The sequence below is a fragment of the Strix aluco genome, chromosome 28, assembly GCF_031877795.1.
Source record: "Strix aluco isolate bStrAlu1 chromosome 28, bStrAlu1.hap1, whole genome shotgun sequence".
In the NCBI taxonomy this organism is placed as follows: Eukaryota; Metazoa; Chordata; class Aves; order Strigiformes; family Strigidae; genus Strix; species Strix aluco.
The window spans coordinates 4,951,509-4,961,245 of record NC_133958.1 but is presented as its reverse complement, the minus strand read 5'-3'; the positions used below and the strand labels follow the sequence as shown (position 1 = coordinate 4,961,245).

Sequence of the window (9,737 nt, the reverse complement as noted above, 5' to 3'; positions counted from 1 at the left end):
GGGTGCCCGTGGTTGTGCCCTCGCTGCTGCAGCTTCCGTGCCACCCTGTCCCCCACCCCAGCCCTATCCCCCCCCCTGCCCCTCCCTAAGCTGAATCGGGGTCTGGAGCCACCACCCCGGGTCCCATCGGGGCGGGGGACAGAGGCGCGTGACACGGCCGATGGCGACCGCACACAGTTTATTGATACACCGCCAGCACAGCACAGGGATGCTCGGGGTGGGGTGGTGGGGGGCCACGGGGATGGGAGGGGGGGGGTTTGTTCTCTTCTACCGTTACAGCGTGCATCGGATACACAGAGACGGGGAGCGAGCAGCCCGCGGGGGCCGGCACGCAAGCGCCATGCTGCCGACGGCTCATGCGGGGGGCAGCAAAAGGAGGGGGGGGGGCCGGGGGGAACGGGGTGGTGGTGGTGAGGGGGTGTCAGGTCTGTTCCCCCCCGCCCCAGCTCCTCCGGCTGCCTCCTGGGCCGTGGGGCCGGGGATTTGGACGGCAGAGCGACGGCTAGAGCAGAGAGCGAACACGGCACAGCGCTGCACGACACGGGGGGGGGGACACCGCGTCGTCCCCCCCCACACCACTGCGGACACGCGCACCACGACTTGCAGCCCCGAAGCGGCGCCGGCGGGAGCTGGGGGGGGATCCCTGTCCCAGCACCCCTCTAAACCCCCGGGGAGCAGTTCAAAAAACCGGGGTGAGGGGTTGGGGGGCGCTTCCAGCCTCTCCGTAGAACCCCCCCGGGGTCGAGCAGGGAGCCCCAGTCCCGGTTGGCAGGGCCGGGGCTCCCCGGGAGCTGCGCCGCCGGTGGGGTGGGGAGGGGGGTCAAGGTGGGGGATGCGGGGGAGGCCGGAGGAGGAAGGGGGGTCCCGCAGCGGCCGCGCGGCGGAGGGCAGAGCGCGGGGCTCACGCCAGCGAGGATGATGCTGGTCGGCCAGTCCAGGAGACGAAGGCTTTCTCCCTCGGGGCGCAGCGCGGCGCGGGCTCTGCCTCCACGCTGGGCGAGCGTCCTGCCGGCTCCTTCCCCGAGCGGGCAGAGGCCCAGGCAACGCCGCTCTTTCCACCAGCCGGGTCCCCCGCACCCAGCTGGATCCTCCACCCAGCAGCGTCCGTGAGAGAAGCCCCCGCGGCGGGCGCCCGTCCCCCTCCCCGGCCCTGCCCGCGTCCCACCCTTAACGCCCCACGCTGATGTTGCACGTCTTGCAGCTGGGGTCCTTTTTGGCGTTGGCGGTGGAGAGGCTCATCAGCTGGTGCCCGCTGATCTCCCCCAGCACGCCGAGGCTGAGGTCCACCGGCTCGGTGTATATGACCTCCAGGATGCTGTCCTGGGCATGGCGGTACACCAGCTCGCCCTCCTCCACGCAGCACGTCAGGAACTTGTTGGAGGAAATGTCCAGCTGGGGTAGACGCTCCCGGCAGAAGAGATCCCCCGAGGAACCCTTGGGTGCCAGAACCAGGACGACGTAGTGGTAGGCGGTGTACATGCAGTAGAAGTCCGCGAAGTAGAGGTTGGTGTTGGGGTTGAAGAGGCGTTGAGCCGGGATCTGGAAACGGTAACGACCGTAGGGCGAGTCCTGGGGGGGCTGCCCGGTGTTGAATTCGGTGTTGCAGCTGAAGAAGATGCCGTGCAGCATCCCGCTGGTGGGCGAACCGTGGCTGCCGCTGTTGTCCTTCAGCGATGGTTTCATCACGTTCCCGCAGTGCATCCTGCGCGCGGGGACCGGGGCGAGGAGGAGGAGGAGGAGGAGGAGGAGGAGGAGGGACACACACACACACACACACACACAGAGGGTCAGGGGACACCGCCCCGGCGAGGACCGGGTGGCCCCGGGGTGGGAAATTGGGGACGGGGGACGGGTACCTGACGTGCTGGAAATACTCCTTGTGCTGGTTGCGGTAGAAGACGGAGAAGCGCAGCATGCGGCCGGCGATCAGCTCGGCTTTCTCCTGCAGCTGGGCCAAGTGCTCCTTGGCGTAGTCTGGGGACGGGGACGGGGACATCAGGGCGTCTCCATCCCCCCTGGCAGCCCATCCCCGCCCGCAGCCCCCGCTTCCCCACGCCTCCCGCCTCCCACTCATCAGCTGCTGCTCCAACCGGCCCGGCTTGTGCAAGCTCCCGGCATCGCCCCCGTCCTCCCGGTTTCCTGGGGGGCCCCCGGTTCCCGGCGGCTCAGCCTTCCCCCCGCTACCACCACCACCAGGCTCACCCCCGGTGCAAAACTCCACCGTCTCGCTCCAGCCGGACACCAGGTACTCGCCGTCGCTTTGCTTCACCGCCGTCTGCACGGCCACGCTGTACTCGGTGCGGGGGCTCAGGAACCAGTGGCCCCGCACCGTCATGGGCAGCGGCACCGCTTTGGCCACCAGTTTGGTGGGGACATCCTGTGCCAAGGGGCGAGGGTCAGGCGGGACGGGGTGTGTGTCCCCACCACCCCTTTCCCCGCATCCCTGCCCTACCCCCCAGGTACGGCACAGCAGGGCCTGACACCCCCAAAGCAGCAGCCCCCGCTGTCCCCCCGCCGCCCAGCTCCCTCCTCCCCCAGCTGCCTGCACGGGCCCCAAATACCTCCCAGCAAAGCCGCTGCTGGGATGGAGGGCACAGGGTGTCCCCCCCCACACCCCCCCCAAGGGGTCTCGGGGACCCCCCGCTCCCAGTGGCACCTCGCGGTGTCAATAGGCCACCGAGCAGCACCGCAGTGCAGAGACGTTTCTGTGGCAACGGCGGATGCTGAAGTCGGGAGACACAGGGGAAAAAAAAAAAAAAAAATCCCACCCCCCCCCCCTTATTATTGGGGAGGAGAAAAAAAATAATGTTAAACATTAAATAGCATCACCCTGGCAACCGCGCTGCTAAAAACGTCCTGAATTAGTGACTCGCATCCAAGGGGAGGGGGAGCGTGAGCGGTTTGTGGCTCTGCTCCCCCGCGGGGGCTCGGGGGGGGGGGGGGTCAGGCACACCCCGGTCCCCATCCCGGTCCCCTCCGCCAGCCGTGTCCCACAGGGGAATTTGGCCCCTAACCAGCGTGGGAGTGGGTATAACCCTGTTTTCTCCCCTAAAAACCCTCTCTCCTCTCCCCAGATGGGGGGTCCCGCATCCCCCCCCTCGGCCCCCGGCTCACCCGGTGCTTGAACTTGTTGGAGTTCTTGTTCTCCTTCTTGTTGAGGTCGATGAAGTAGTGGGTGACCCTCTCCAGGTCGCCCTTCTCCATGGCCCAGGAGATACGGAAAGAATCGCAGGTGATGTTGTTGATTTCGATATTTTTGGGGGTGGAAAGCAGCTCCATGGCCGGAGGGGCTGAGCTCCTGCGGGCAGAGCAGGGGTTTGGGGGGAAGGGGGGGGGGGGCGTAGGGGGGGGTTGCTGAGCACGGCGGGGGTGCCCGCTGCCCACGGTGGCAGCTGCCAGGCGGGCAACCAACCGCCCGCGCCGGTGGCCCCCGCGGCGGAGCAGATGGCACCGGGGTGGAAAAGCGGCCGGCAGCCAGGAATAGGCAACGCAGGCAGGAGCAGGCAGCGGGAAGCAGGGAACAAGCCCGTTCGGGAAGCAGCTCCCCCCCCCCCCCCCCCCACAACCCCCCCCCACCTCCCCGGGGTGCCGCGGGGCCCCGGCTCCCCGCCAGCGGGTGTTTCGGGGTTTGCTCAACACCGGGTGGGGAAAGAAAAACAAGGGGAGCGGAGGGAGTGCTGGGAGAGGGGAGGGTTGCACGCAGGCGGCTGGCACGGGAACAGCTGGATCCGCCTTTGCCCTGGCCTGTGCCTCAGTTTCCCCATGGCCGGGGCTGCGCTCGCCCCCCCCCACCACCGTGGGAAGCCGCTCTGCCGGGTGGGTGCGTGGGGGGGCTCCGCACCCCGGGGTGGGGGACGCACGTCGGGGGCATCCTCCCGCTGAGGAGGTGCGGGAGGGGGTAGGGGGGTGCCCCCCCACCCTGCACGCTGATACAGGTCCCCAGGGCTAGTGTAAGCCCTGCAAGGAGCAGCGGTGGCCACGGCGGGCACCCAACGCACCCACCGCCCCCCCCCCAGCCACGCACCCACACTCAGGGGGTGGCTCGCACACCCACGCCCCCCGCCCCCCCCCATCCCAACCACCACCGCCGTGCCGGTGCAAACACCGCCGGGCACATCCACCCCACGCGTGGGCACGCTCCCGTGGCCACCCACGGTCACGAGTGGCCCCCCCCTGGCGTGTGCGCAGAGCCAGGGGTGCCAGCGGGCAAGCGCAGCACACGCCGGCAACCCACGGCAGGGCGCTCGCTTGCCCCCGCAGCCCTGCGGCGAGCTGCACCGCGCACCCCCAGCCTCCCCCCCAGGCACCCCAGGGACAGGTAGCCCCCCACAAGCCGGGTGTCACCGCACGTGCACCCCCCCCTCCGCCCCGTCCATCCTCATCACCCTCGGGCGGAGCAGAAGGTCACCGCTTTGGGGACAACGTGCCAGCCCGCTGCTCCGTCCCCGTGCCCGGCGTTGGCACAGGGGCTTCGTCCTGCGCCGGGAGCTTCGCAGCCAGGTCGTGGTTGTCCCCCGTGTCCCCATGCACCCCGTGTCCCCCCCCCCCAAACCAACCCTGAGCCGATGCCATTTGGGAGGTTGAAGGCTCCCAGTTGCCCATCGGTGAGGCCCTTACCTGGCCGTGCCGGGGGGCTGCCGGGGGGCGGTGGGATGCTGGGGGGGCAGCAGGGCAAGGCAAGGCAGGGCAAGGCAGGGCAGGCAGCCCCGGTGGGGCCAAGAGCGGGAAGGGGGGAAGATGCCGGTGAGAACGCGGTACCCGGCGATGCCGCGCTGCTGCCTGCGGCTGCTGCGACTGGGATCCTCCCAGCCAGCTCGGAAATAGCAAACACCCTCCAGAGGAGGGAATAAAAAAAAAAATAATTAAAAAAAAAAAAAAAGGAAAAATATATATCTAAGCGGCTCGGAGAAGGGGGGAGGAAAAAAAAAAAAAAAAAAAACGGCTGTTTCTGCCAATCGGGTGGCGGGTTGTGTGCGGCGTCAGGTGATGGAGGCAGCGCGGCTCCTGCCTGCTGCTGCCTGCCAGGGGGTGGGTGGCGGTGGGGGCAGCTCGTGGGTGGGGTGGTGGGTAGGTCCTGCCCGAGCCCCCCCATTTTGGGGTCTGGGTGGTGAGAGGGGGGTGTGTGGAACAAACCCCTTATCCCTCCAAATGGGGTGCGCTGGCTGCAGGGGGGATGCTGGCACCCCCGCGGGGACCCCCGTGGGAAATGTGGGTGCAAAGCCCGGGGTGGGGTGGGGGGGCTTGGTGGCTTGTTGCTGGTGATGTGGGACACACCCTTGTCTGGGGGTGGGAAAGAATTTTTTGGGTGGGGGGCGAGCACCCCAAAAATATCTCACTGCCCCCCAACACCCCGAGTGTGTGCGGTGCCCACGCGCGCTTTCCCGTGGGGCTGTGGCCTCGTTGTGTCCCCCCTCGGCTGGAGGGGACCCTAGGGGGGTGGCTGCAGCCCAGGCAGCGGGGGGAGTTCAAATGAAGGGGCGAGTGACCCCCCTTTTCCCAGTGCCCCCCCCCCCCGCACTGCCCACTGTGCCCAGTCGCAAAGGCCGGGCATTGCCCGCCACAAAGATGGCGCCGCCACCTTCCGCATGGGGCCGGACAGTGCCAAGCACAAAGATGGCGGATCGTCGGAGGGCGCCCGCGCGCCCTTAAGTAAGATGGCGGCAACGGCGTCTTTCCGGGAAGATCGCGGGGGTCGCAGTGCACGCATGCGCAGTGCGGCGGCGAGCCGGTGGCTGCCTGGGCAGGTTAAGGGGTGGCGTGGCGGGGGGGTGCGGGGGGGAGCGGCCCGAAGTGGGGGGTGAGTGGGTTCGGGGGGGGACGTACGTAGGGGGCGGAACGCCTTGGGGAGGGGAGCGCGAGGGGGCCTCGGTTTTGGGGGTGTATGGCGGGGGTGAGCCCCCCGGGGAGGGGCGTGCGAGTGGGTCCTGTTGGGGGGTGTATGGGGGGGGGGGAACACCCTGGGGAGGGGGGTGCGGGTGGGTTCTGGGGGGTGAAAGGGGGGGCTGAGCCCCCTGGAGTGGGGGATGCGAGTGGGCCCTGTTGGGGGGTGTATGGGGGGGTGAGCATATGGGGAGGGGGGTGCGAGTGGGTCCTGGGGGGGGAGGTGCTGAGCCCCCTGGAGAAGGGGGTACGAGTGAGCCCTGTTTTGGGGTGTATGGGGGGGGAGCCCCCCGGGGAGGGGAGTGTGAACGGACCCTGGTTGGGGGTGCGGGGGGGGGTGAGTCCCCTGGGGAGGGGGGTGTGGATGAGTCCTGTTTAGGGGGGGGAGCCCACTGGGGAAGGAGGTGTGAACGGACCCTGTTTGGGGGTGCAGGAGGGGGTGACCCCCTGGGAAGGGGGGTGCAAGTGGGTCCTGGGGGGTGCATATCGGGGGGTGAGCACTCTGGGGTGGGGCGCACAAGTGGACCCTGTTTGGGGGGGGGGGGCTGAGCCCCCTGTGCAGGGCGCTGGGCTGAGTGTCCTTGACCGTGTGTCCCCCTCCCCAGGCAGGGCCAGGCCGAGGATGGCGGAGGGGGGCTCGGGTGACACCGGCTCGCCGGGCAGCCTGCGGCCGGGGCTCCCCGGGACACGGGGGCTGCTCGGGAGGCGCCCGGCCGCCCCCCCCCTCACCCCCGGGCGCTTGCCTTCCATCCGCTCCCGAGACCTCACCCTGGGTGGGGTAAAGAAGGTGAGTGCGTGGGGGGGAGGCTCCCCCAAAACTGACCTTTTCAGGGTGACCCCATGTCCTACCCCACCGCTTGGGGTATGGGGGCTTTTGGGGACCCTCACAGTGTAGGAGGGACCCCAGGAGCGGCAGCACGTGGGGTTTCGGGGAGCTGGTCCGTGCGGGACGTGGCCGGGTCCCCAGCCACCTCCTCCCGCCCTGCGGCCAGTTTGGTTTCTGTTGCTTATCTCGGCTCGTGCAGTGACTTGTCCCTCTGCTCTCGTTTGCAGAAAACCTTCACCCCCAACATAATTAGCAGGAAGATCAAGGAAGAGTAAGTGGCCTCGTAAGCGTTTTTGTGGGGTGTGGAAGCGGTTTTGCCAGTGGGTACCTGCACGTTGGGGTCTTGGGGGGCAAAACATTTCGTGAGAAGGGAACCCGCTGCCCAGGGGGTGGCGGGGGACAGGAGTGAGGGGGACAGGGGTGAGGGTGACGGGGTGAGGGTGGCAGGGGACAGGGGTGAGGGGGACAAGGGACAGGGGTGAGAGGGACAGGGGTGAGGGTGACGGGGTGAGGGGGACAGGGGTGAGGGGGACAGGGGACAGGGGTGAGGGTGGCAGGGGACAGGGGTGAGGGGGACAAGGGACAGGGGTGAGGGTGGCGGGGGACAGGGGTGAGGGGGACAGGCCACCTCCCCGTTCCCCAGGCCCCGAGAGGATGTCACCATCAAGAAGGAGAAGAAGGAGCGGGACCGGGACCGGCAGCGCGATGGGCACGGCCGTGGCCGGGGCCGGCCCGAGGTTATCCAGTCCCACTCCATCTTCGAGCAGGGCCCTGCTGAAATGATGAAGAAGAAAGGTAACAGGAGCTGCCCCCCCCCTTTCCCTGTGGGGGTGTCTTGGGGCTGTCCCGCCTGAGTCAGGGCTCACCCCGGGGCTGCTCCCCTCTCCCCAGCAGGCTCCTGGGACAAGACGGTGGATATGTCAGACTTCGGCCCTTCCCACATCATCAACATCAAGAAGGAGAAGAGGGAGACGGACGAGGAGACGAAGCAAATCCTACGGATGCTGCAGAAGGATGATGTGAGTGAGGCCGAGGTGGGGGGTGGCTTTGGTGCTACCGGGCCGGCGCTGAGCGTCCCCTCTCCCATCCCCGCAGTTCCTCGATGACCCGGGGCTGAAGAACGACATCCGTAACAAGCCAGTGCAGCTGCCGCTGGCCCACTCGGGCTGGCTCTTCAAGGAGGAGGCAACAGAGCAGGAGGACTCCCAGCCCTGGCTGCCCGTCCCCAAGGAGGAGAAGATGGAGCTGGACCCGTCGGCGGTGAAAGGTGCGCTGGGGGGGGGGGCGGATCCCGGTGGGGAGGGGCTGGTGGGGCTGCCCACCCTCCCTGTGCCCACCCCGCTGCTTCTCACCAGTAAAAGAAGAACCGTGTGATGAGGACCCCCCAGCTAAGCCGGCACAAACCAAGGGACCCCCTGGTTTTCCCCGGGATGTCTCGGTGGCCGAGCTGCTGCAGCGGCTGAGCTTGTCGGCGGAGGAGGAGCTGCTCTTCCTGCAGCTGCCTGACACGCTGCCCGGGCAGCCGCCCACCCAGGACACCAAACCCATCAAAACGGAGCTGCAAAACGAGGAAGGACAAATGGTCGTGGTGAAGCAGGAGAAGAGCCAGGTAAGGGCTGGGTGTGGAGGGGAATGGGGGACAGCGTGGTGATGTGTGTGTGTGTGTGTCCCCAAATCCCGCGGTGTCCCTCGGCAGGAGGCGAAGCAGGCGGAGAATATCTGTACCCTGGCCGACCTCCCCGAGGGGCAGGTGGGGAAACTGCTCATCCGCAAGTCGGGGAAGGTACAGCTCGTGCTGGGCAAGGTGACGCTGGACGTGACCATGGGGACCCCCTGCTCCTTCCTCCAGGTATTAGGGGGGTGCACTGGGGACCTAAGTTGTAGGGCTGCACCCCAAGATGGTCCCTGGTGGGGTCATGCTGGCCCCGGGTGAGCTGGGCAGCGCGTTGTGGTGGGGAAGGATCCTGCTCTCGTCCCCAGGAGGGGACCTCGGCCCCTCTCCCACCACGGTTACGGGGTTTCCCGTGGGAGGGGGCTGCTCACAGGCATTTTTTCCCTCTGGAAAAAGGAGCTGGTGTCCGTCGGCGTCGGGGACAACCGGACAGGCGAGATGATCGTCCTGGGCCACGTGAAGCACAAGCTGGTGTGTTCCCCGGACTTCGAGGCTCTGCTGGAGCACCGGCACCGGTAGCCCGGGGGGGCCCAGCCCCTGCCCCCACAGCCTGTGGGGACAGTCCCTGCACTTCTTGGGGACCCTGCAGCCCCCCGAGCTCTGCCCTCAGCCCCTCCAGCCTTGCCTTTGGGGACACAGAGAGGTGTCTTCTGCAGGTGTGGGTGCAGGGCTGGCTCCTACCTCCTTCCCAGCCCTGCAGCGGAGCAGCAGCGGGGTTGGGGGGTTCTGTTCTGTCCCCCCTCCCTGTGCCAAACAGGCAGAGGCTGTGGCCGCCCCCATCTTGCAGATTTCTGGCTGTGTGGGACCGTGTGTGGGGGGGTGTGTGTGTCCCAGCCTCTCCAGCAGCCGCACACGTGCTGGGGAGAGCAGGACATGCGCCTTGGGGGGAGAAATATGGAATAAAAACGTTTTTTTTTCGCTGCTCCATCTCCTCCTGTGCCCTCCACCGTGCCACCGCAACCCCTTGTCCCCTGGGCTCGGTGCTGGCTTGGGAGAGCTGGGGGGGGCCCCCTGCGCTGTGCCAGGGCTCAGTGGGCAGAACCGCAGCCTCTCCCCCCACCCCAGCCCAGGGCTGTGCCGGGGGGGGGGGATCACCCCGGGGGGCTCCATGCCCAGGTGGCAGGGCAGGTGGGACCCTCTGGGGGACCAGCGTTGGCCCTGGGGTCCCTGAGCCACGCTGCAGCACAGTGCGGGGCGGGGGGCTAATGAGTGGCCCCCACCACAGCCCAGGAGGCTGCGTGTCTTGAGGCGGGGGGGGACATGCATCACCCAACCACCTGCCATCGTGGACCCACCTCCCTGCGTGCCCCTGTGGGGGGCAGGGAAGCCCCGATGGCCTGTGCAGAGCGGGGCTGGGGC

General features: G+C 68.0%; 2 protein-coding genes across 3 annotated transcripts; one reads left to right on the top strand and one right to left on the bottom strand.

Annotated features, from left to right (window-relative positions):
• Positions 1-161: 161 nt before the first annotated feature.
• On the bottom strand, positions 162-4,903 carry PHYHIP (phytanoyl-CoA 2-hydroxylase interacting protein). Its single transcript, XM_074807881.1, has 5 exons — positions 4,618-4,903; positions 3,115-3,298; positions 2,203-2,377; positions 1,857-1,974; positions 162-1,702 (listed from the first exon to the last, which is right to left on the bottom strand). Exons 2-5 carry the CDS (start codon positions 3,277-3,279, stop codon positions 1,168-1,170), a joined length of 993 nt encoding a protein of 330 aa, XP_074663982.1. The 5' UTR covers positions 3,280-3,298; positions 4,618-4,903; the 3' UTR covers positions 162-1,167.
• Positions 4,904-5,668: 765 nt separating this feature from the next.
• Positions 5,669-9,124, top strand: POLR3D (RNA polymerase III subunit D). 2 transcript variants are annotated; one of them, XM_074807878.1, is made up of 9 exons: positions 5,669-5,744; positions 6,490-6,667; positions 6,934-6,977; positions 7,350-7,501; positions 7,598-7,725; positions 7,802-7,973; positions 8,062-8,315; positions 8,403-8,555; positions 8,775-9,124. In XM_074807878.1, the coding sequence occupies exons 2-9, from the start codon at positions 6,503-6,505 to the stop codon at positions 8,895-8,897; spliced, it is 1,191 nt and encodes a 396-aa protein (XP_074663979.1). In that variant the 5' UTR covers positions 5,669-5,744; positions 6,490-6,502; the 3' UTR covers positions 8,898-9,124. The 2 variants fall into 2 exon arrangements, with proteins under 2 accessions (XP_074663979.1, XP_074663980.1); XM_074807879.1 differs by having other exon boundaries at positions 5,722-5,744; positions 6,486-6,667.
• Positions 9,125-9,737: the final 613 nt, after the last annotated feature.